At 35.1% G+C, this 27,589-nt stretch overlaps 1 protein-coding gene across 13 annotated transcripts in view; it reads right to left on the bottom strand.

Annotated features, from left to right (window-relative positions):
- PALS1 (protein associated with LIN7 1, MAGUK p55 family member) overlaps positions 1-27,589 on the bottom strand; it is a 78,545-nt gene that overhangs the window by 8,269 nt on the left and 42,687 nt on the right. For 8 of the 13 annotated variants that reach the window (XM_069596852.1, XM_069596858.1, XM_069596853.1 and 5 more), the window contains 10 exons: positions 21,538-21,746; positions 18,960-19,037; positions 17,800-17,946; positions 16,490-16,651; positions 14,382-14,459; positions 7,581-7,764; positions 3,751-3,822; positions 3,317-3,388; positions 911-1,078; positions 57-259 (listed from right to left, as the gene is read on the bottom strand). In XM_069596852.1, coding sequence (XP_069452953.1) covers positions 57-259; positions 911-1,078; positions 3,317-3,388; positions 3,751-3,822; positions 7,581-7,764; positions 14,382-14,459; positions 16,490-16,651; positions 17,800-17,946; positions 18,960-19,037; positions 21,538-21,746 — 1,373 coding nt within the window. Of the gene's footprint in view, positions 1-56; positions 260-910; positions 1,079-3,316; positions 3,392-3,750; positions 3,823-7,580; positions 7,765-14,381; positions 14,460-16,489; positions 16,652-17,799; positions 17,947-18,959; positions 19,038-21,537; positions 21,747-27,589 lie in introns of all 13 variants that reach the window. The other 5 variants (XM_069596856.1, XM_069596848.1, XM_069596857.1 and 2 more) reach the window with 1 other exon arrangement.

Genomic DNA, 27,589 nt, shown 5'->3' with positions numbered 1-27,589 from the left:
CCTGTGATTCTTGGACCAAAATTAAAGTTCAACACTCTAAACCAAAAGAGTTCTACCTGTGTACGAAGACTTAGAAGACATATTTTGCCCGAGTTGATCACTTGGCGTACAGAATCTATACTGGTTCCATACAAATTTTTCTCAAATTCACCATGCTCAATGAACTTTCCAGCTGCTATGTCTGCCTCAAACGCCTGCCGTGAAACAAAGTGGTAATCTCTACCAGCTACTTCATGGTCTCGCCGATTCCGAGTTGTATCTAGGCAAACAAAATCAGGCAAAATTAGTAAGCACAGATCAGAGCAAGGGCGAGGAATAATTCTGCTAGTCAGAAAAAAATTTTATTTTGTAATACAAATTAAAAACTAATGAATTAAGGAAATGTTAGACCCCCGCGTGTTTTAACATTGACTGGTTTTATTTCTAGATTGAGAAGTAAACAAAACTGTGGTGTTAGTATCTTAGTAACAGTTACATTTAGTATGTTTTATACTCACACTCTAAATTACTCCATTTTGCATTTTATTTAAAACATTATCACTCAATTTTTCCATAAGATTAGGTACTATATAACGTTTAAACAGAAATTCTATGCTCAGAGATTAGGTCTAAAGTTCTATCTTCTGCATCAGTTAAAAAAACCAGGAGCTGATTCCATACTGAACAGTGAATTATAAGAAGCCAAAATTGAAATTCATTTATAGAAAGTAATTAGTACCATACTCTCAGAAAAATGGTACTCAAGAATGACTATCTTTAGTAGCAAATTCTCCAAAGATTTGGTAAAAACAAAGTTCCTATTTCTTGGACATCACTGTTTGAGGAAATGGGTGAAAACTTCCCCTACACAATTAGGTTCTACAGAGGTAAGCTGAAATTCACAGGAAAACGGGAATGGATCCAAACTTACGAGGAACTGCAGATGCAAAGCGGTCTTTCTCTTTGTTCATGAGCCTCTGACGCAATTCATTCTGGCCACAGTTTTGTGGACCAATCAAAATGATAGGTCTTTTCCTATTTGCTGGCTGATGATAAAGTGACATTTCCTCATAAGTTAAGATCTCTTCATTGTCATAATCTTTGAAAAAAAGGAAAAATTAAGCCCTTCAGACAGAATTACTGCTGTATAATAAAAATATATTTATATATAAACATATTTATATAAATATATAAAGGTATATTTATATATACTCATAATTCTTCCAAAAAATTGGAAAACAGCACAAGTTATCATGGTTAAAAACACAACTTTTGAGATCAAGAAAGTAATAACTGGGTAGCATTATATCATAAGTATTTTCTCATGTCATTATATCCTTAGCAGGATATTATGAAAATAAATAGTATATTACTCCTTCTAGAAATGATTACTGCTTCTCTTGTTTCACACAGTGTTTGAATGTTTAATATAATTGTACTGGTTCATATAAAATAGCTAGTTTGCAGACAATATTTTGACAGAGTGAGGCACTAAGGTATAAACTAATGAGAATAATAGCTGTCATTTTTATAAACTGGGGGATACCAATATTTTAATTTGAGGGTTGGTTTAAGGAGCAGAAAATGTGTATGCTGAAAACAATACCTGGCACAGATAAGCATTTACAAATAGTGCTGTGCCTGGTGTTAACAGAGAACGCTGGAATACTTTTCTTTGATTATATAACTTGAAAACATAGCATACCTATGCTATCCAACTTACATTTATGTTTACCTTATTCTGGAATACTAAAACTAACCTGTGATCATGATTCAAGAAGAGGTATAAATTATAACTGGTACATTAACATTCCTAAAGCTGTAATCAGATGAAATCAGAGTTGTCATGTGGTAAGAACAAAGGCAGACAACTAGTGACCTGTCATCTGCTCACTCTCATCACTTCACCTGACTAGGTTAAGAGTCAGATGTGTAGTCAGACTGTCAGCTATAAGTTCCAAGGAGAGGGGACCATCCTAAGCTTGTCAGTGATTAACATAGAGCACAGAGTAGGAACCCAAACTTTACTTGTTTAAATTCCAATTCAACTATGTATTAGCTGTAAGAACTTAAACAGGTGACTTTCATATCTGAACTTGAACTTACTAATCTGTCATCTCACGGAATTTATTTTGAGAACGAATGGATGAAGGCTAGTTCCCCTTGAACGGAATAGTTATTATAAATTATAATTATCATTAATAAAAAATTAATTCTAATAACAAATTAGATTTAGACTTAGATTTGCAAATTTCCTACAGTAAAATAGCTTTTAGAGCTGAACCAGTTAACTCCAGTATGTTTCAAAGGATAAAGAAACAGAGATATTAATCACTTACTCAAGTATAGAGAAAAGAATTATAAATCCAATAAATATTCTTAGTTACATAACCTATCAATTAGCATTATGGATGTTTAATTTGAAAACAAAATTTATTATAGTAGGTAGAATCTCAGGTTTAGTTTATATCAAAGTTTTCAATAATCTATAACATTTTCATTAGTTTCATTTATGCTGCCAAAAATTTTTAAGGTACTGAGAGAATAAAAATAAGCCTTATAAACTGTGGGAAGTTACAGAGTTCCTTTGCTTTATTATTTGGCTTGTTTCTAATGTGAATTAAAGAAGGGTTGGCTAATTCTAAAGCCCATAAAGACCAATCAAGAAGGTAATGAAAGCAATGTATCAGGCTGGGTTTATAAAAAATTGGATGTGGTGGAGACTGTTGAACTAGATAGCGGTCCACTAAAAAGGCAACAGCCATTATTCAGGTTCAGTAGGCTGCTGACAAACAGGAATATAAGCCCAGTGTTATCAGAACTTTTGATTTTAAAAGAAGCTAAAACTTGAAAAACTTTTAACACTAACAATAAATAAAACCAAAACACTCTCCTGTGTGCCTGACTCAGCCAGCAGACTCCATGGAATGGGTTGCCTAGGTGAGATGAGTTACGATAGGCAAAATGTTCATTTTCTACTTAAAACACATCTAACTGTTGGAATTTGTTAGAAACAAGTATTAACTCTGCAAACGAAGAGTTTACATAGGAAAAAAAATTAAGAGAAAACTATCAATACAACACTATACAGCTACATCATACTTTTAATTTTTAAATTACTTTTTCTTAGATTTCAAAATTCTGCATTACTCAACAGGTTTCTAGAAGAAAATAATTTCTGCTAAATGACTTTATTAAATACACATGTATGTTACATTAAGAGGCCAGGACCGTAAGTAAAATTCCCTAAAAATATCATTTAATTTCTTTCAAATGTTAATGTTAGACATGGACCTCTTTTGGATATAAATATGGCTATATCTAGAGTGGAACTTACCATCATTTTTATTGGCATTATATAAAACCTTTTTCCTCTTCTTTTTATTCTTCTTTGCACACCATAGTTTTCCTGCTGACAGTCAGAAACGTAAGTATAAATGGGGTATTTGTTTCCCTGAATAAAGCTACGTATTTCAAATCAAAGAACTCTAGTTTTAAATTTAAATTTACAGACGTGTATTATATTGTTCACAGAATAACTATTTTTCAGGGAAATAGTTAAAGTTTTCCATTAATCTCACATTATAGACAGATAATCTTTAATACTTAAATTCTGTCCTTTCTTAACAGTCCTAAGATAAGCAGCTTTGCTTCTCACATCCATCTTGCCATGAATACATCTTCCCTGACAGTTCTGATATACAAATTTAAACCTGATTCCAGATGGAAACCCAAGAAACCTCTCATTAATGTCAAATATAAGAGTCCAACCTGATTTTTCTGGTTCCTTATCTTCTTCTATGGTTTGCTTCATGGCTTCCCTTTGCTGTTGAAAGCTTTTCCCTAATAAATAGAGAGGAAAAAGAGTGAAATAGACAAAAGAATAGATGAATTTTTTCTTTAATTAAGGGACAACACCAGAAGTAACTGTTCATTTACAGTCCCTTCTGAATCCTCCTGCCACTACGTGAGAGAATGTCAACTATGATTATAAGCTCCAAATGTTTAAGGTGTTAAGTTCCAATGTGGCTCTCACTCAATCCTAGGACATGTATTACTAGACTACATATCATGTATTTACCTTTTTTTCCCTTTATTCGTTTCATATATGATATTATACATGTTTCAATGCCATTCTCCCAAATCATTCCACTCTCTCCCTCTCCCACAGAGTCCAAAAGACTGTTCTATACATCTGTGTCTCTTTTGCTGTCTCACATACAGGGTTATCATTACCATCTTTCTAAATTCCATATATATGCGTTAGTATACTGTATTGGTGTTTTTCTTTCTGGCTTACTTCACTCTGTATAATAGGCTCCAGTTTCATCCACCTCATTAGAACTTATTCAAATGTGTTCTTTCTATAACATGTATTTAAAAAGATAAATAATAAACAAAGGCTAGAAGTTTTAACAGCTCAGTATTTACAAAGCTTTCCATTTAGCATCTAAGAAAGCGTTCCTCCGTGATCAATGCAAAGAAATAGAGGAAAACAATAGAATGGGAAAGACTAGAGATCTCTTCGAGATACCAAGGGAACATTTCATGCAAAGATGGGCTCAATAAAGGACAGAAATGGTAGGGACCTAACAGAAGCAGAAGATATTAAGAAGAGGTGGCAAGAATACACAGAACTGTAGAAAAAAGATCTTCAGGACCAGGATAATCACAATGGTGTGATCACTCAAGCTACAGCCAGATATGGAATGTGAAATCAAGTGGGCCTTAGAAACCATCATTATGAACAAAGCTAATGGAGGTGATGGAATCCCAGCTGAGGTGTTTCAAATCCTGAGAGATGACACTGTGAAAGTGCTGCACTCAACATGCCAGCAAATTTGGAAAACTCAGCAGTGGCCACAGGACTGGGAAAGGTCCGTTTTCATTCCAATCCCAAAGGCAGGCAATGCCAAAGAATGCTCAAACTACCGCACAATTGCACTTGTCTCACACACTAGTAAAGTAATGCTCAAAATTCTCCAAGCCAGGCTTCAGCAATATGTGAACCGTGAACTTCCTGATGTTCAAGCTGGTTTTAGAAAAGGCAGAGGAACCAGAGATCAAATTGCCAACATCTGCTGGATCATGGAAAAAGCAAGAGAGTTCCAGAAAAACATCTATTTCTGCTCTATTGACTATGCCAAGGCTTTTGACTGTGTGGATCACAAGAAACTGTGGAAAATTCTGAAGAGATGGGAATACCAGACCACCTGACCTGCCTCTTGAGAAATCTGTATGCAGGTCAGGAAGCAACAGTTAGAACTGGACATGGAACAACAGACTCCAAATAGGAAAAGGAGTACGTCAAGGCTGTATATTGTCACTCTGCTTATTTAACTTCTATGCAGAGTACATCATGAGAAATGCTGGGCTGGAAGAAGCACAAGCTGGAATCAAGATTGCTGGGAAAAATACCAATAACCTCAGATATGCAGATGACACCACCCTTATGGCAGAAAGTGAAGAGGAACTAAAAAGCCTCTTGATGAAAGTGAAAGAGGAGAGTGAAAAAGTAGGCTTAAAGCTCAACATTCAGAAAACGAAGATCATGGCACCTGGTCCCATCACTCCATGGGAAATAGACGAGGAAACAGTGTCAATTTTTTTTTGGGGGGGGCCTCCAAAATCACTGCAGATGGTGATTGCAGCCATGAAATTAAAAGACGCTTACTCCTTGGAAGGAAATTATGACCAACCTAGATAGCATACTTTGCCAACAAAGGTCCATCTAGTCAAGGCTATGGTTTTTCCAGCTGTCATGTATGGATGTGAGAGTTGGACGGTGAAGAAATCTGAGTGTTGAAGAATTGATGCTTTTGAACTGTGGTGTTGGAGAAGATTCTTGAGAGTCCCTTGAACTGCAAGGAGATCCAACCAGTCCATTCTAAAGGAGATCGGTCCTGGGTGTTCATTGGAAGGACTTATGATAAAGCTGAAACTCCAATACTTTGGCCACCTCATGCGAAGAGTTGACTCACTGGAAAAGACTCTGATGCTGGCAGGGATTGGGGGCAGGAGAAGGGGATGACAGAGGATGAAATGGCTGGATGGCATCACCAACTCGATGCACATGAGTGTGAGTAAACTCCAGGAGTTGGTGATGGTCAGGGAGGCCTGGTGTGCTGCAATTCATGGGGTCGCAAAGAGCTGGACACAACTGAGCGACTGAACTGAACTGGTGTGGAAAGTACTGTGCTGGATCTTATTAATGGTTCTGATCATTTGAATTATTGTAAATCAAATAAATAAAGAGTTATCTTTCGAAAATTACATAAAATTCATCAGTTTTTGGTTCAAAGACACCATTCAATATATTCTCTTACATTTACTGTGTTCAATTCCTCTCCTTCTTTGTATGTATGTGTATGTTTTAAAGATTTTTCACTTCTACATTAAGCTACCCATGATAGAAATAAATGAAAAACCTATTATGTTGTTCCTCTTAGGATTATGATTTCGCTTTCACGGTTTCTGATTTTCATCTTATTTTCAGAGATTTACCTTAGAATCAAGTATATTTTTTCTGAAGGATAAAAGTGGTTTTAGTTAGAAAATTCTGAATTAGAGTTCTACTTTTATACTTAATTGTTATATCTAATTCTTTCCAATTCAGACCAGAGAATCTTAAAAAAAAATCAATAACCAAATTCCATCTATGTTGGAATATTCTGTTGAACTTAGTGCATTTTATAAGACCACAAGCAAAAAAGCTTAATATTGAGTTTGAGACACATAAAAAGCATTAAGGAAAATCAGGTTATCTCCAGTAACTGTACAGACTGATTGTGTTTCTAGATAAAACAAGTAACTATGGCTATACGGAAATCTTTAAGAGCATTAAAATTTTTTAAAAGTATGTGACTATAACAGATCTAGAAAAAAATAACAAAATAATTTTAATAATTTACATATTAAATATCTTATTATACTTCCCTTGGTTCTATTTCCCTCATTCTGTCATACCGTCCTGAGAACTGTAGAAACAATGTGTAGGAAAAATTACATCTACATATCTCATTCCATTAAGTATCATCTTCACAAGAAATATGTTTCTATAATAATCTTAATGTCCAATATGAGCTAGTTTTATTTTAGTATAGTCTAAATTAGAGAGTTTTCTTCGATCTAAAGATAGATGCATCTTATTTCTACCCTAAGATATCTTAGAAGAGATAAATTCAGCACTTACTCTTTTGATTCTGAATAAAGTCACACATCTTTAACAAATTCCTATCTAGATATCAAGTATGATACCCCAGTTGATGATACTCTCCTGCTACAGTATAAGTTTTGTTGCCTTGATGTTTTTATTGTTCAATACTATTTTTGTTGCCTTGAAAACAGGTTTAATTTCAATGCACCTACAGTGAACAGTAGGACAAATGGGAGTGGTTGATGAGATTATATGATAATCCCATTCTAAAGCCCAACAAACTGGTTAGACTTAATCCAAGATACTTATATTACAGATACAACATAAAAACCCAACAAAATGAAAAAGTAACTACATCGTTTTTTAAAAGGCATAAAAAAGTGAGTTTTTCCCTTTGAAGATCTGTATTTTAAAACTTTGTACTTTCTACCATACTGTCTTTTACCTGGAACGAGCCCAGCTAGAGGCTGATTATCTTCATCTCCTTCCCTGTAGGCTTGCCACCAATTTGGATCTTCTTGACTGATTACATGAAGTATATCCCCTTTTTGAAAAGACAGACCTAACTCTCGACATGGAACATAAGGGTCATCTGAGGGGTCGTAGTCAAAATGAGCCTTTACGTGGATCTAAACAATAAAAAGAGTAAAAGTAAGGACAATAATGAAATGGCAACACAATGTTTAGCATAAATGTGAGTGTTATAATTTTTCATCAGCACAAAGGTATTACGAGTTGAAAACAAATCACGGTAGAATTTTTTTCAGACTCATCTATTTTCTTCAATTAAGACAGTTCTGTTGATTGCAAACGTGCAAGAGAATGCAAAACACTGCACAGTTACTGCTAACAAGCTGAGATGCCAATAGGCCTTGAAAGTTTGACAGAAGCAGAAGGAATGAAAAGAGAGTTCCTCCCTCTCCACCCCTGACTTGTGAAAACAATGACTGCAGGAAGGTATGTAATTTCTAAACCACTGTTATCAGGAAAGGTAAACTGTAAACCTCTCCACATCTGTCATCTAAGCAGGTGAGTGTCAGCTTCCCTGGTGCCATCATCTCTTCTTGACCACACTATCAGTGTGACTGTGCCTTAATCGCTCAGAGTCTATCCTAAAGGACTATGTCTAGGCCCCAAACTGCTAAAATTATCTAAATCAAGTTTATAACCAATTCCTATCATGTTCTGTATGTAGGCATTGAAATATTGTTAGTGCTACAAGCTAAAATTTTTGCTAACTGTGCTTTGCATATCTAAAACCTGCTATGCTCTCAGAACTAAAAATAGGTAAGAATTCACATGAATCTTATTAAAAGCTCAATTATTTCCTACAGTATTTTCTCCAATATACTTCTGTAAGTTATAACAAAGTATTCTTACTCCTTAAAAGGTATAAAGGAATCAATATTCTCCTTAATTCCTCTATCTGAAATTTTTATCCAACCTGGTCAAGTGGCATGTGGCATTTCCAAAATCTGCAGATTATATGAAATCTGATAAAATTGAATTTTAGTGTTATATAGGGTAGTAGTAAGTCAAAACACAGCTGAGAGACTGGGTAAAAAGATTATACATACAATTTCACAATCTTGGCATGAGAAACATATAATATATAGGATAAAATAAAATCTCTGCTTGTACTATTCCTATTAATCAATAATGCTTCCATATATGTTTAAATTGTTGCTTTTTAGCTAAACAATCTTGGAAATCTAAATATGAAACTACAGGCATCATTTATTGTGGTGGAGAGTTCATTTTATTATCAAGCTTTTCAGAGATCTATGAAATCAGTCTTGTCAGCTTGATGGATGATTTTATCAAATCGCTTTCTGAAATCAATACCCAGCAAGCTGTTTTCAAAGTGTTTTGCTCAGAACACTTACTAGGATGTTTATTAAAATACTGACTTCTTATACCACATCTCAAACTTTCAGATTCTGTATTTTAATTCATTTAGGTTCATTTAGGTTCCTTGGATAATTGCTACATACATGTCATTTAAGATGTACCCTAAAATCTTAGGGAATTACTATCCTGAGGGAAACTAAATAGGCCAGTGAAGATGCTATATCTAAGTCTATGATCTTTGCCAGAGGCAGACAAAATCACCCAGAGATATTTTTCTCTCTACTCTTGCTTAGGTCTCACCCCTTGACCATTCGGATTTTTTTTGGTTTGGAATGAGGCCCCTCGTTGTGTTGAGTGGAAGAGGAGAAGAGAGGACATGCTTTGTTTATGTGACAAGTTTATTTAGTGCTGTTTAAAATGTACTCTAAAACTGAGAGCAAAGTTTATTTCACATCAGAGAAATTAACCAACTGACTGAGTTAAAGTCTGAGTACTACCTTAACACATACTATGTGACTTTTTTGTGACTTCTATCTATATATAGGCATGTATTTTATTGTTTCACTTCATTGCATTTTTCAGATATATACATATATATATACGTAAATTGAAGGTCTGTGGCAACCTTGTGTTGTCAGATGAAGGTTAGCATTTTTAAGCAATAAAGTATTTTTAAATGAGTGTATATACAGTGCTGCGATGAACACTGGGGTACATGTGTCTCTGGTTTCCTCGGTGTGTATGCCCAGCAGTGGGACTGCTGGGTCATAAGGTAGTTCTATTTGCAATTTTTTAAGGAATCTCCACACTGTTCTCCATAGTGGCTGTACTAGTTTGCATTCCCACCAACAGTGTAGGAGGGTTCCCTTTTCTCCACACCCTCTCCAGCATTTATTGCTTGCAGATTTTTGGATCGCAGCCATTCTGACTGGTGTGAAGTGGTACCTCATTGTGCTTTTGATTTGCATTTCTCTAATAATGAGTGATGTTGAGCATCTTTTCATGTGTTTGTTAGCCATCCGTATGTCTTCTTTGGAGAAATGTCTATTTAGTTCTTTGGCCCATTTTTTTATTGGGTCGTTTATTTTTCTGGAATTAAGCTGTTTATAATAGCCAGGACATGGAAACAACCTAGATGTCCATCAGCAGATGAATGGATAAGAAAGCTGTGGTACATATACACAATGGAGTATTACTCAGCCGTTAAAAAGAACTCATTTGAATCAGTTCTGATGAGATGGAGGAAACTGGAGCCAATTATACAGAGTGAATTAAGCCAGAAAGAAAAACACCAATACAGTATACTAACACATATATATGGAATTTAGAAAGATGGCAATGACGACCCTGTATGCAAGACAGGGAAAGAGACACAGATGTGTATAACGGACGTTTGGACTCAGAGGGAGAGGGAGAGGGTGGGATGATTTGGGAGAATGACATTCTAACATGTATACTATCATGTAAGAATTGAATCACCAGTCTATGTCTGACGCAGGATGCAGCATGCTTGGGGCTGGTGCATGGGGATGACCCAGAGAGATGTTATGGGGAGGGAGGTGGGAGGGGGGTTCATGTTTGGGAACGCATGTAAGAATTAAAGATTTTAAAATTTAAAAAATAAAAAACTAAAAATAAAAAAATAAATGAGTGTATATATATTGTTTGTTTAGACACAATGCAATTGTACTCTTTGCAAACTACGGAAAAATGTAATTATAACTTTTACATGCAATAGGAAACCAAAAATTTTGTATGACTCATTTTATTTCAGTGATCTGGAACTGAACCTGCACTATCCCTTAAGTATGCCCACAGGCATTCCACTGCAATTCTTATCAGTTGTAGAAGTTATGTCCAGCAATCTTACCTCTTCAGTTCAGGGTAGTGGCTACTTTTTTTCCTTTCCCATACAAAGGAAAACAGTCCTTTTTAAATGAAGGAGAGACTCTGACCCCTACAGGAAAGCTCCAGGGCTTCACCATGCAGTAGCATCAGTACAGTATATCTGACCAAAACAACGTTTGGTTTCTAATTCAAACAAAATCATTTGTTTAAATTTTAAATTACAGGGTTGTTCAGACACAATTATCTTCCAGCCCAACATTTTTCTCTTTGCCTCGCTGGTGGCTCAGCGGTTAAGAATCCACCTGCCCATGTAGGTTGGATCCTTGGTCTGGGGAGACCCCACATTCCTTGGAGCAGCTAAGCCCAAGCGCCACAACTGCTGAGCCTGTGCTCTGGAGCCCCAGAGCCCCCAACTAGTGAAGCCTGCTTGTCCTAAAGCCCATGTTCCACAACAATAGAAGCCACCACGATGAGAAGCCTGGACACCGCAACTAGAGGAAAGCCAGTGCAGCAACAGAGACCCAACAAAGTAAAAAATAAATAAATACCAAGGGCAGCATCAGGAAGAGCCTTTGCAATGGCAAGCAACAGTTTTAAAATTCCTCCTCTTCATTCTAAGATTTCTCCTCTCTGACACCCATTCAAGAAAGAATAGTTTTTAAAATAATTTATTATTTATGGCTGCACTGGGCCTTTCTCTAGTTGCAGCAAATGGGGGTTACTGCAGCTCGAGGGCGTCTCATTGTGGTGGTTTCTCTTCTGGAGGATGAGCACTAGGGCTTGTGGGCTCAGCTGCCTTGCAGCTGTGGGATCTTCCCTGACTAGAGATCAAACCGGTGATCCCTGCATTGCAAGGTGGATTCCTAACCAGTGGACAGACCACCAGAGAAGCCCAAGAAGGAATATCTTTACTTCTTCTTGTCCATATTTAACAGGAGAAATTTGGGGTATCTGTGGGTATCCAATTGATGTTTAGTAGTAGGCAGACAAAAATATGAACCTTAGAGCAACAGCAAACTTAATAAAGCAAATGTTTGAACCTGAAAAGAGATGTCCACCTGTTCACTGTCCATACTGTTCACTGAAATTATTAATATTTTTTTATCATCTGATAAAATATATATTTATCAACATTTTACTGCATTATAAAACTTAAGATCTTCTTCCAAATGAGAAAAAAATTAAGGTGAAAATTATATAATACATTCTATACTTTTAAGAGAAAAGTATATTGGATGGTATGTGGTTCTCAATCTTTTCTTTCAACCCAATTATCTTCATAGGCTGTGAATAATCCTTAACCTATCATTTTTTAAAATCTTTAGAATTTTTTGCAAACACATGAAGTATATATAGACAGACTGCTCCCCTGACCTGATCTCCCCACAATAAATACAACTACAGCCTAGATCTCTCTGTAGAATTCCAGAATGACAGCTCAGTGGTAAAGAATCCGTCTGCTAATGCAGGAGATGCCAGTTCAATCCCTGGGTCAGGATGATTCGCTGGAGAACGTAGTGGCAACCCACTCTAGCATTCTTGCCTGAGAAATCCTATGGACAGAAAAACCTGGCACGCTACAGTCTATGGGGTCGCAAAAGAATCAGACATGACTTAGCAATTCAACAACGTATTTAATTCTATGTATTTGGTATCTACACCTGAATGCCTCTCAGGTATCTCCTCTTTATTTTTCTCCCCAAACCAGTTTTTCCTCCACATCGCCCTTCAGTAAGCAATACCACTATTCATTCAGTTGTTGAAGCATATTTGCTTCTTGCCTATCCATTACTCTTCACATTCATTAAAAGGTCCTGTCATTGCTACTTCCAGAACACAGCCTGCATAATTTTCTCCACTGCCACTGCTATCACAGAAATTTAAGCCATCATCATACTTTATATTGGCTTCAGCAACACTTTCCTAAATCTCCTTGCTTCCATTATTGGCTCTACTAATCCAATTTCTACCCAGCAGCCAGAGTAGTTTTGTTTCTAAACACAAATCAGATGTTACTGTATTTGAAATCCAAACTCCCTGCCATGGCCAAGACCTTCTTGACCTGGCCCTACCTACCTCTCAAGCCTCATCTCAGAATTCTCTCCCCACCTTTCTACTCCCTCACTTGGCTCCACTCCCACGGGTTTTCCAAACACAAAGTTCTTTGGAAGTTATACCTGAAAGTTCTGGAAGTTAACAGGCTTGGCTTCATCTCATCCTACCAGGTGTCAGCTTCACATTGCCTTCTCCTGCAGGCCTTTCCTGCCAACCTTATATAATCAATCCCACACCTCTTTTTTTATTCTCAGTGTTTATATTCACTGATTTCCATCTCAACATTTACGCCAAACTATATTTACCCCAAACATGTTTATTACTATAAAGTGAGCATTTATTTGCACAGTGCCTAGTACACAAATGGTATCAAGCAGATACTCATTGTAAGGAAAAAAACTATTTGGGACCCTTAATATTTCAATTATTAATATTACTGGGCTAGTGGCTAATTCTATGCTTTGTATCCCTGAACTATGATTTTAGTATTCTACTAAGTCTTTAAATTCCCCTAAAACTACATTTCTATCCTCCCATCCCAGATCCCCAAAATCAAGAGACTTCAGTCACGCTCCCAGTCTTTACAGAGTTATTAAGTCTCCTATACGGAGAAGAGGCGATTTTCCTGGTGGTCTGGTGGTTAAGACTTTGCCTTCCAATACAGTAGGTGCAGGTTCAATCCCTGGTCAGCAAGCTAAGATCCCACACAGGCAATTCCAAAGAACGTTCAAACTACTGCACAATTACACTTATCTCACACACTAGCAAAGTAATGCTCAAAATTCTCCAAGCTAGGCTTCAATAGTATGTGAACCGTGAACTTTCACATGTTCAAGCTGGATTTAGAAAAGGCAGAGGAACCAGAGATCAAATTGCCAACATCTACTGAATCATAGAAAAAGCAAGAGAGTTCAAGAAGAACATCTACTTCTGCTTCATTGACAATGCCAAAGCCTTTGATTGTGTGGATCACAACAAACTGGAAAATTCTTCAAGAGATGGGAATACCAGACCACTTTACCTGCCTCCTGAGAAATCATAGGCAGGTCAAGAAGCAACAGCTACAACCAGACAGTCAAGACAGTGCGGTTGTCATGGATCAAGCGGGGAGGAAGTGATGAATAAGCAGAACATAGAGGATTTACAGGGCAATGAAACTATTCTGTAGGTTATGATGGTAGATACATGTACTTATACATTTGTCAAAATTCATAGAATGTACAACACCAAAAGCGAATCCTAAAATAAACTACGAATCTGGGTAACAATGAAACCATAAATTCTCTAATGTAACAGATACACCATTCTGATGTGGGATGTTGACAGCAAGGAGGCTGTGCATGTGTGGGGCAGGAATTATGTGGGAACTCTATACTTTCTGTTCAATTTTGCTGTGAACCTAAAACTACTCTCAAAAAATAAAGTTTATTAATTAAGAAAAATGTAAACAGTAGCCACCATAAAATAAGGAGCATTAAAAAAAATCACTTACTACTGTTTCTTTGGCAGGAGGCGGCTTGATCTGTTGACTGGGAATCAGAACAAATGTCAAAGTACCATGCATATCAGACTGCAACAGAAAAAGCACATTATTTTAAAAAGCTGTACTTAGGAAAATCATTCCATGATCTTATGATCAACAATTCCTAATCTGGACTATACCAGAACCTCAAGGAGACTTAAAAAAGAAACTGGTAAAAATGAATCCCATTTTATCAGGAAGCACAAATTACCCCTTTTGTGGACTCCATTACATTAGAGCTACCCAGGCATATGGCATGCAACAATTTTGGTCCTCTGGTCCACTGGGGAAAGCCACTTGGCCCTTAAGTCCTGGGTTTTTGTTTTCCATTCAGTTTAAGTTTAGGACGATTCCACAATGAAGGGCTGGAAGATATTACAGTACTTCTGGCTTATCTATTCTGCCATACATTGATTTTAGTACAGTAGAATCTGAAATGGTAACTGTCACTAGGATTAGAAAAGTGATGCAAAAATACAAATATTCTTACTTCCTAGATGCTTTGTCTCTGTCATTCATTCTATATTTTAACTGTACATAGTCTTACTGCTAGGTTCTTTATTATTTTCCAGTACAGTTGGCCCTCCATATTCATGGGTTCCATATCTGTGAATTCAACCAATTGCAGATGAAAAAAAAATTCCAGAAAATTCTAAAAAGCAGAATTTGTTTTTGCCATCTGCAGACAACTACTTACATAGCATTTATATTGTATTAGGCATTATATGCAATCCAGAGATTATTTAAAATATACTAGAGGATGTGTGTAGGTTATATTCAAATACCATGCCATTTTATGTAAGGGACGTGAGCATCCATGGATTTTGGTACCCGTGGGGGGCCCTGGGACCAATTCCCCTTGGATATCAAGGGACAGCTGTACACCACTGCCTGCCTTGTTCAGATACCTCCAGCCTAGATAGAAATCACACTTATGCTCCTGACATAGTAGGGAATGGTACAGAAACAGTACTCAATCTAGAGACAGCAGCCAATAAAACAAGATCTAAGAACAATAACCAATGGCACTTTGTGCTACCAAAGCAATGAATGGGACTGGGCAAAAATAAGAATGGGAGGATGTTTTCTAAATCTGACAACCGATGTCCGCAGATAGGAGAAATTCTAATATAACAACTGATATTAAGTAAATAAGACTATAAATGTGGTTGATGAGTATATATGAGGTGATCATAAACTGCCCTCAAAAGTTGACTCTAAATTGCTTCCTGATTATACTAGCAGTCTAACAGAACTTTCTGAGATGACAGAATTCTGATCAGTGGACTGGAATTGCAGAATGCCATGTTCCTTATGATAACCATTAGTAACACACTGCTCTTGAACACCTGAAATGCAGTTACTGAGAGCTTCACAGGTGGTGGTAGTGTGTTTAAGAACCCACCTGCCAATGCAGGTAGATGTAAGAGATGTGGGTTAGATCCCTGGAGGAGGGCACAGCAACCCACTCCAGTATTTTTGCCTGGAGAATTCCATGGACAGAGGAGCCTGGCAGGCTATGGCTCATAGGGTTGCAAAGAGATGGACATGACTGAAGCAACTTAGCATGCACACATGAATGAGGAACTAAATTTTAAATTTTACTTAATTTAAATAGAAATAACTAGCACATGTAGCTAATGGCTATTATAGTGAACAGTGCAGAGCTATACCATTGTTATTATCTAATACTGTTAAAAAAAAAAACAATCAATTGTAGATAATAAAGAAAATGAACAAAAAAATCATGAGGGTATGAACTCTGTTTTGTTACTGTTTCTCTAGCAGCTAGCACATAGCAGGCACTTAATACCTATATTTTGAATGATTTAATGAGTTACCATTAGTGATTTCAGAGGCAAATAAAATGTACCTAACAGTATAAATAAACTTGGTAATGTCCCCGCAAGAATAAAATGCTACTAGTAAATATTATGGAAATAATATGTGAAAATTATGCTAGAAATTATATAGATATCTTATTTTTAAAATGCTTTTAAAATATTTTATTCTGAAGTCTACTGAAGGAAACAATTTTTGAGACTGTATCAATTATTCTTCTACCCTTGTCAACTTACCAACAAGTCAAAAACCTCATTGACATCTTTCCCTCGAATTTCAATGCCATTAATTTCCAGAACTTCATCTCCTTCATGTAATAGACCACTTTTTTCTGCAGCACCCCCTTTAACTATCCGACTAATGATAACAGAATCCATTTCATTACGAACTGTAGCACCCTAAAAAAAAAATCAATTTTTTAAAAAAATGCATTTTTATTTCCTCATTTTAAAATTCTTTCTTTTCTAGTTAACAATATTAGCCTTCATTTATCTGGAGAAAAAAATTTATTTACATACAGTAACCATGGCAATAAGTCTGAAAGCTGATCATTTCCTCCACATTTTCTGCTTTGGAAGCATTCTATTTGTTAAAATTCTAAAACCAGACTTTTGAAGCATACAACAGCATAAAAATGCACTTGCTCAAAAATAAAGTGAAAGCCTATAATCAAATTTGTTCTTTATACGGTAGATGCTATTCAAATGGTTATACTATATTTATATACAATTAGTTGAACATGTAGATTAGTAGAACATGACTTGTAACTGAAAATCTTTTTAAATTCAAAATATCATGAAACGATGAATACTAATCTGGTTAATAATCAAAATATTAAATACTATAGCTGTATCCAATTCACATTAAAATGTATTAAATATTTATGATATAAATCAGAAGCACAACTGAAATATATAGTCAAAAAATGGAAATCTGAATAAAGCTTAAAAGTATACAGTTTGTAATACTTTTCTCCTGAATCTTTATTTTAAAAATTTGTCATAACTTTCCCAATTTCTTTTTTTTCTGGTGGGGAATAAAACTTCATCACATAAACTAACTTTTAATAAAATACAGTCCCTATTTCATGTACCATGTTATGCAAGAAATTTAAGACCTTAGGATTCAATAATATTTCTCTGAAAATAAAAAGGAACAAAATTAAGGTAATAGTAGCAGACTAAGAGAAAAAACATTTACCTATAAGAACTATAAAATATTAACATTAAACAATGTTTCTAAATATATGTGAAGTATGTTAGCAATTACAATGAAGGAAATGATCACAATTTCTAACTTGTTTTTTTTTTAAAAAGCAGATTACCTGTCCCTTCTTTGTTCAATTACTTCAAAACCTATTTTGTCATCAAATTATGGGTGAGAAAAGAGGAACAAATTCTTCTCAGCCTAATAAGGAGTATAAGCAAGAACATAAAAGAATTCCAAAAAATCAGCCTCAAAAGAGAGAAACTACCAGAAATGTAAAGGGTCTTCAATTATACAGATCTCGGAAAGGATCTCGTTATCAGAGGTGTGGAACACTTACCAATGGAATATCTCGAGCCTTTTCTATACGAACTATTTTTACAGTTTCTCCTCCATATTGGCCAAAGCTTTCATAAACTCTCTCATCTGTAATAGGCTCTAGCTGCATTTCCTGCTCAGCGACCTTATCATGGGCCAGTAAAAGTGCCTGTTTCAAAGAAACACAAAGCATTTAAAGTAACAACATGACTTATTTCTATAGAGAGATTTTAACCTAATCATGTACAAAGTATCCTGCTCATTAAACATTTAAAAGTGGTATAATTAATTATATATTCAGATCTGTTTCCAAACTTTCCAACTGAAGTACAGATGCTGCTCTGTATCTTTTTTAGCCAACTAACATGTGTTAGTTACACTAGGGAATACTCTGGGATGGGTTATGAAAGTCTAAAACGCTTACTAAACTTCATAAAAACAGAATCACTTTAAATAAGAGTCCAACATTATAATTAAAATTTACAGAAAAACAACCAAAAAGGAGAAGTTTGTAAACAAGTTGTTTCAAAAATAATGTGGTTAATTTTAAGTAGAAATGTATATAATCCAACAATAATTACTTTGTGATATAAACAATCAAAGCTATGGTTTTTTAGTCAAAGCTACAGTTTTTCCAGTAGTCATGTATGGATATGAGAGCTGGACAGTAAAAAAAAGCTGAGCACCGAAGAACTGATGCCTTCAAACTGTGGTGCTAGAGAACACTCTTGAGAGTCCCCTGGACAGCAACAAGATGAAACCAGTCAACCCTAAAGGAAATCAGTCCTGAATATTCACTGGAAGGACTGATGCTGAAGCTGAAGCTCCAATATTTGGCCACCTGATGCAAACAGGCGACTCACTGGAAAAGACCCTATTGCTGGGAAAGACAGAAGGCAGGAGGAGACGGGGATGACAGAGGCTGAGATGGTTGGATGGCCTCACTGACTCAATGGACATGAGTTTGAGAAAACTCTGGGAGACAGTGAAGGACAGAGAAGCCTGGAGTGCTGCAGTCCATGGGGTTGCAAAGAGTTGGACACAACTGAGTGACTGAACAACAACAACAACAATCAAAATAGGCTACATAATATTTGAGCTCTTTGTTAGTCCAAGAGACTGATTCAAAGTGATACTGAATGCTGGAAAAACCACAAAAATAATGCTCTGTCCATTTTCTACCTGAATATGTGGAGCATTCAGCAGAGCAGTTAATTCTTGTCCTTCCTTCTGGTGAACTGGCTTCAAAACAGTTTGTACCTAAGAAACAAAGATTATTCCTAGGTTACAGAAAATATGACATTTGTATAGATTTTTTTAAAGGGGAGGGTTTAAAATTGTAAAAACTATTCGTAAGACAGAAAAGCACTAAAGAGAAAATGTTTAAAAACATTTTTAAAATGTTTTTTCTCAGAATTTTCTATCTTATCATGATTGACAATAGCATTTTTATTTATGACTATTAATGAAGGATTTCCTTCTTGAAAATTTCTACAAATACATTATAAAATAGACTAATAATGACTATATGAGAAAAAAGCTATTCTAACAGTTATGCTACTTTATATTTTTAATCATATGTTTATGTAACTACATTTTAAATCAGAGAGGACATTTTAGAGTTAGATTAACAAGATAAATTTATATGAGAGTGACAGAACAGCCACTATACTATAATGAATTATATTAAAAATTTTCCTCAAGCCAAGAAATTCTTCCACTTAGTATAAACTCTGCTTATGAATTTTTTTTAGCCTGTTTCCTTACTCATGGTTCTTAAAAGATTGAGATAATACATATAAACTGCTTAGCACATTACCTAGCACACAGTAAACTGTTGTTTTAATATATTTCTAGATGTGAGTTACTCATATTTTAAGATTTCTATATTAATGTTCATAAAATGAATTGACCTCTACTTGGTGAATATAGTCACCAAGTATATATATACGTGTGTGTGTGTATATATATATATATGAAAAGTGAAAGTGAAGTTGCTCAGTCGTGTCCCACTCTTTGCGACCCCATGGACTGTAGCCCACCAGGCTCCTCTGTCCGTGGGATTCTCCAGGCAAGAATACTGGAGTGGGTTGCCATTTCCTCCTCCAGGGGATCTTCCTGACCCAGGGATCAAACCCAGTTCTCCCGCATTGCAGGCAGATGCTTTAACCTCTGAGCCACCAGGGAAGTCGTGTGTGTGTGTGTGTGTGTGTGTGTGTACAGTCATACACACATACACATAGTCACCAGTGTGTGTGTGTGTGTGTGTGTATACAGTCATACACACATACACATAGTCACCTGTGTGTGTGTGTGTGTGTGTGTGTGTATACAGTCATACACACATACACATAGTCACCAGTATAGTATACTGGTTTACTATTGTTTTTAGTATCTAGATTATATTATCCAAGTACAATGAGATGGGAAATAGTCAATATTTATGTGTGAAAAGTTTATTTAACATAAGGATTATATGTTCCCTAATGTTTTGAAGGAGTTTGTAAAATTATCTGAGGCTGGCAGTTTTTTGAGGAGTAGATTTCTAACTTTCAATTTTACCTACTATTACTACTTTTTTCAGCTATCTGTAAGTCACTGTTGGCAATTTTTATTTTCTTACAAAAACAACCCAGGTGATAGCACTTTCATACTTAATAATATAAACTTATAATTTGTTATAATTTATGCTTTTATCTTTGCTAACATTATTAGTGTTTTCTTCTTCATCTAACTTGTCAATGGTTTCTCTATTTTCCTATTCTCTAAAAAAAGAGAAACTTTTAATGTTAAATTTATATAAGTAATTTAATTCCTTTTTTTTCATTTACTTCCCTTTCTAATTTCTAATCACATGAACTGTATGTTATTATTTTCAATCTTTTCTTCTACCATAAATATTTAAAATTTGCTCTGTGGGCTATTTTTCCTCAAACATTATATATGTTCTCACTATCAACATCTCTGATTTTCCTCCTTTTTCTATTTCCTTACTCCAGTACCAAAAACAGCACTTTGTAACAATGCAGATTAACAAAACCAAAGTTATCACCATTGATGAAAACAGAGAAATAAATTAATATATACATTTTTAATAAAAGTTAGCTCATGATTAAAATAGGAATCCAGTAATTCTCTAACAATTCTTATGGTTATTTTAAATAATTTTAAAAGTAATTCCCCTATCAAAACTAAGAGATAATAATTTTGAGATTAATCAATTTGACCACAAGTAGATCACAGCAATGACAGCATCAGAACTAGCCTGTTCTCTAGTTTTGGCACCTAGAAAAGGACGTTTCTAAATATATATTGAGTTCTATATGTATTCAATACAAGTAACAAATCTCAGAATTTATGTATAATACCTGATTATCTAACATAATTTAATCTCATCAGTACTGATTTATCAGTTTACAATGTATATTGCTTAAAATAAAACCATACTAAAAGTATTTTTTAAATTTCCCCTTTAGCAATTTAGACAAATATTCCTCTTACTATACAAATATTCAGCTGTATAAATAGAACCAATGCTCTTCTTTTCATGGAGCGGAGTCTTATTTTTGAACTAAGTATAGTTTTTTTTTCAGGATAAAATACACGTAAGTGAATTTTTCCTAACACATAAATTACAACATATGATCAGTAGTAATTAATTCTAATAAACCTTAGAGTCACAGCAGTATTTTCCAAGAATACTGCCTCACTACCACTAACAATTACCTTGTATATGTCAATGGATGTTCAGAATACATACCTCCTGTGCAAGATCTTGTGCGTTGGAGATAAGAGGAAATGGAGGACTGGCCTTGTTCATGTGTACTGTGACAGCATTGTGTATCTTAAACGCATTCTGGAAATCTTTATTTTGTACAAGTTGTAAAAGCAGTGAAATATCCTCCTGGCTCTGAGAATCTACCAAGGTATGCTGGATATGTTTAAGTGAAGAAAACAAGTCTTCCACTTCTAGTAGGAGAAGGAAAAGGTATCCAAAAATTAATTTTCTGTCTTAATTCCACAAGTGTCTCAAGATAAAATTTCTTGAACCAATAACAATTTAAGTTTTGGAAAAAAAAACTTATCTAGTTTTTGAGTATCAAATCACTGTCATTTTACTGATTTTTAAGTAAAACTCTTTAAAAATTATACAACAGAATCAAGTACATTTTTTCAAGTGTTTTAATTATGTAAAATATATATCACTATAAAAATAAATAAGGGGGGGTAGAATACATAAATGAACAAAAAATTTTAAACCACCAATAGTCCCATCACTTACAGACAACTTTAAAAAACCTCATGGCATTTCCTTTTTTCATTTAACAGGACATTTAGTTTTCCCAATCATCAAACAGTCTTTACAAAAACATATATAATAGCTCCTTGATGTTCCATCATGTCTAAAACTATAACTTATAATAACCATTACATTAAATCAAGCATTTAGGATGCTTCCAATTTTTTTGTAGTGTAGGTAATAAGCATTTCTGTACATAATGATCATTGCTGTGTAAAAATATGTCTGAGATTCTGATGTTCCTTAAAATAATTTCAAGAAATGGCATTTTAAAATACCATCCTGACATTTTAAAAGCCAAAGAGTTTTCTAGGGAGGTTTTACTAATTCACATCCCATTACCAATATTCAAATATTATCATTTTTAAAACCCTTCCATTTCTTCAACAGGGATGTTGAAGCTTACTCGTATTTACCAAGCACTTCTTCTGTGGTCATAGAGTTCATAGAACTCTTATGAACATATGAGTCTCCTAAGATGATACTGAAAAATTGGGGCATGTGTATGTTTGCATGTTCCTATTAGTGTCCATATGTAGCACATACATTTTTCTTGAAGGAGGTTATTCCAAAATGGATAAGAACCACATGTTGCCTCTTCTCTGATCCTCAACAGGTAGATATGTTTCTGTTAATTTTATTTGTGGTAACTTTACTGTAGATATTTTTGGCTATTACGTTTTGAGAATAATCCACCTATTCCGGTGTGATTTCTCTCACTGTCTCTATGCTTATAAACTTCTTCTCCTAGGTCATTAAGTTTATAAGCATAGAGACAGTGAGAGAAATCACACCGGAATAGGTGGATCCCTGGAGAAGGGAAAGGCTACTCACTCCAGTATTCTGGCCTGGAGAATTCCATGGACTATATATATAATCCATGGGTTCACAAGAGCTGAACACAACTTTCACTTTCATAGGTTATTAAATGTTTACCCACATTTAAAACTTGTTATGGTTTCTATTCCACAGGTAACTTCAATCCATCTAGAATTAATTTTGTATAGATTTGAGGGGAAATTTGAACTTCATTTCTTCCAAACGGTTAACCAATTATTCTAACACCATTTATTGAATAATCTCTTCTTTTCCAGTGATTTATGATACAACCAAATTCTTATAACAGGATCTGTTTCTAGCCTATTGGTTTATCAGAACTGAAATCTTCTTCAAGTAACATTATAGTCTACACTCATACTGACATGACAAAAACTTGCTCATTACTTTTTCAGAAATGTTTTGACTTCAAGTGAGCTACAAAATCATTTCGAAGATGCCTCCTCACTATCTCCTATGTATCCAAAAAGAAAAAACCTACTAAGATGCTGTCTAAAATTAAAACTGTAAATGATTCTGGGAAAAAACCTAACAGTAGGTACTGTCTATGTACATCTCTGTCTTATATAGTCCCATGAAAAAATAATAATAATAAAAACAAACTCTTGGTTTAAGTCTTTCTGTTAGTATTCTTCATACAGGGCTTGCAGAAAGGTTATTAATTCTTATATCCTACTACTAAATAGTAGTTTAATATTTTATAGATTAGAATAGCTCTTCTAAGCTCTTCTGAAGTTCCCCATCTTCCACCCCCACCCCAAAATCAAAACTGCTTTAGTTAAAAAAAAAAAAAAGTTCTCTAGTAACTTAAATGTAGTCCCCCTCAAAAAAGACAGTAAAAAAATCAGAAAGTCAAAACAGTCATCTGAACAACCTAAGAAGTTGTGATCCAGAACTAAATAATTAGCTATAAGTTAATGATTTATCAAGTTAATGATTATCTACAAGAATAGACAAAATATAGACAGGGGAAACTGAAAGATGTTGATCAAAGAGTACGAACTGTCAGTTTTAAGGTGGATAAGTTCTGAGGATCTAATGGGTAGCACGGTGATTACAGTCAATAATACTGTCTTGTATACCGGAAATGTACTGACAGTAGATCTTAGGCATTCTCACCGCACACACAAAAGGTAAATATGTGAGGTGACAGATATGTTAATCAACTTAACTGTGGTATATTTTACAACATCAGATTGTACACTTTAGATACATAAAATTTTTTGCCAACTACATCAATAAAGCAGTGCTGGGAAGAATATGGAACATCAGATTTCATCAAATTCAAAGAAGTTACCACAGAAATTACCTAAGTATATAAAGAATTCTCAGAGTAGGAAGAATTCAATAGCCTTAAAGTATCTTTAGAGTAAAACAGGAAGACATTTTAAATACCTTAAAAGGAAAAAGAATTACAAAATCAACAAAGTAACTGACTATACTCTCTTGAAGACTATAATCTTTCTGAGTAGATTATGGGATTTCGGTTTAAAATTTTACTAACTGTTTAAAGGGGCTTAGCCTGGTTGTCAGGGCAATGAGAAAATCAGATGCTTCAGATCTCACTGCTGACAAATCAATAAGCAACTTTAGTCAGCCCAGAAGGTAACAATCTCCCTACTGTGTCTCTTCAAGCCCAGGGAGAATTAAATTTTTAGAGGCAAAGGTATTTCTGCATAACCTCTATGTACCAAAGCCACCCACAAAGACACTAAAATATGGACATTAAAATTTTTTTTAAATCTGTAGTCATACCTTTCAGCTATAACTACTGGTACTATTTTGTTATACTATATAGCCTTTAAGACTTATAAAAAATGCTGGTCTTAACCACAGAGACTACATTTATAAATGCTGTTTTGCAATCTGATATTTTCCAATGTCTATAGAAAAAATTCTTAGCATAAAATTACTTATTAGGGCTTCCCTTGTGGCTCAGCTGGTAAAGAATCCACCTGCAATGTGGGAAACCTGGGTTACATTCCTGGGTTGGGAAGATTCCCTGGAGAAGGGAAAGGCTGCCCACTCCAGTATTCTGGCCTGGAGAATTCCATGGACTGTATAGTCCATGGGGTTGCAGAGTCGGACACGACTTTCACTTATCAGATAATAAAAATATTTAAAACTTTTACACATGTTGCCAAACTACCCCCATAGTTTTGTACTAATTCATACTCTTACCATCAAAAAACTTGAGTGCATGTTTCTACAAACAGACCAAATTTTTCATTTTTGGTGATCTGGTTAGGAAAGCATGTTTATTTCTTTATCCAGTAGTGAGTTTCAATATATTTTCACAAGGTGAACAGTCATTTATGTTTCTTTTTCCCTCAATTTTCTGCTTATCTTTTGACCACTTTTCTGCTAGATCTTTTTTTTTTCCTTAATGACCAGAATTACACAGATTCTATAAACATTCCTGCAGGCTTAAGTAGAACATACTGAATATAATTTTCTTACTATATCAGAACAATGGATTTTTAATCAAAGATATTTATGAGAATCAGTAAGGAAATTTACAAAGATATTTATGTCCTGAATTCTACCTTAAACACAACCAGAATCCCGTCATCCTTAATTATATATATATATATATACACACATATATATATATATATATATATATATTTGATTAGGTACTCTCAAGAACCAATGATTTACACATTTTATTAACAGCAGTTGTGCAGTTGTAGCTGTAGTATTTTAAGACATGATATACTTGGGAATAACTAAAGTACCCAAATCCACTTTCTCCTATATTAAATAACCTTGACTGCTCTACTGAATTTTTGTGTCTGCATTAGTTATTCTACTTACTCCTTTGTGACAAATTCTTTTATTGCCGTTTTTCACTTCTGTGGTAAACACAGCATATAATTTTCATTTTTAGAATATTTTAAATATATGTAAATATCCCAAGGAAATAGGAAAGGTAAGGTAGGATAATCTAAACTGCTGCTGCTGCTGCTAAGTTGCTTCAGTCGTGTCCGACTCTGTGCGACCCCAAAGATGGCACCCCACCAGGCTCCCCCATCCCTGGGATTCTCCAGGCAAGAACACTGGAGTGGGTTGCCATTTCCTTCTCCAATGCATGAAAGTGAAAAGTGAAAGTGAAGTCGCTCAGCTGTGTCCGACTCTTCACGACCCCATGGACTGCAGCCTACCAGGCTCCTCCATCCATAGGATTTTCCAGGCAAGAGTACTGGAGTGGGGTGCCATCGCCTTCTCTGAATCTAAACTAGGAATGGCTTAATGAGAGATAAAACTAAAGATCACTGACCTTATTTCAGGAGATCAGATAATAGTTGAGATGCTGAGATTCTGCACAGACAGGAAATAGGCAATTTTTGTGGTTAGTCCAAAAGGGATGATTGCTTTCAAATTCTAAGAAGTGAGTAGCCTTCTCATGTTGATAGGACCTCAGGTAAGGAATACGGTTCCAGAGAAAGATAAAATCTGGTTAAATCTGTCCAAACTGTGCTCATACTGAGGAATTCAAAGACATAAAGACCATCTACGACAGTTTAAAATCCAGGGAAAGAAATTTCATGATCAAACTGGAAATGTCTTTCTCTCAGGAAATCAGGGATCAACATAAGATCTATAGGGATAGGACAGATCTTACTTTACTTAAGTAAAGGCTTTTGGGAGAACTTAAGGACTATGCCATGAGCCAGAAATTACAAATTTAACTGGATTTTGGGTTCAAATTTTGAAGGTTATCAAGACCAATTTAATTTTGTTAATTATTATCCTTTACGATTCCATTAACCTTTATGAAGTCCTACTCACATTTTTTGTTTAATTAGTAAAAACTGTTTTCACTGAAATTATCCCTTTTTAGAAGTTATCTTCAGACTTAGTACTTCAGTCAATGTTGCCAGACGACACTGAGATCACTTGCACTTAAGCTCAGCTTTTACAATAAAATATCACCAACCATTATTAAAAACCTACAAATGTGTGTTGTTGTTCGGGTACTAAGTCATGTCTGACTCTCTGCAACCTCGCGGACTGTAGCATATCAGGCTCTTCTGTCCCCCACTGTCTCCTGGAATTTGATCAAATTCACGTCCATTAAGTTGGTGATGCTATCTAACCATCTGATCCTCTGCCACCCCTTTCTCCTCCTGCCTTCAATCTTCTCCAGCATCAGGGTCTTTTCCAATGAGTTGGCTCTTTACATCAGGTGGCCTGATACAAATTTGGCCTGAATTTCACATTGGTCACTGCCAATATTGAATAGAAGGATATAGAACAATAACTGTATTATAGGCATAAATACATATATTTTAATCCTCCTAAAATCTAACAAATTTTTCCCAATTTAGAAAAACCACCAAAACCTGAGACAAACATAGTTCAGATCAAATCTCTTCAGATGGAGAAAATGAAGTCACACACAAAAATGGCACCTAGGTGAAGAAATCTTTTTCTCTGACTTCCAAGGAAATGCTTTTCCTGCCATGCTGAGGGATTTTAAAAAGATAAACATCATTATTATCATTGTTTAGATTTTAGGGCTTAATTGTGATATGTCATTCATCTGCTTCAGAAAAGCTGACCTGAGATGTCTTCTCACCTAATACAGAATCATGTAATGTACACTGACTAGCACTTAGAGATGCTTACACATTCTACTGTACCATGTATCCGTAGACAGAATTTCTTCTAG

This window comes from Ovis canadensis, chromosome 7, assembly GCF_042477335.2.
Source record: "Ovis canadensis isolate MfBH-ARS-UI-01 breed Bighorn chromosome 7, ARS-UI_OviCan_v2, whole genome shotgun sequence".
Taxonomy (NCBI): Eukaryota; Metazoa; Chordata; class Mammalia; order Artiodactyla; family Bovidae; genus Ovis; species Ovis canadensis.
This window is presented reverse-complemented; position numbering and strand designations above follow the sequence as displayed.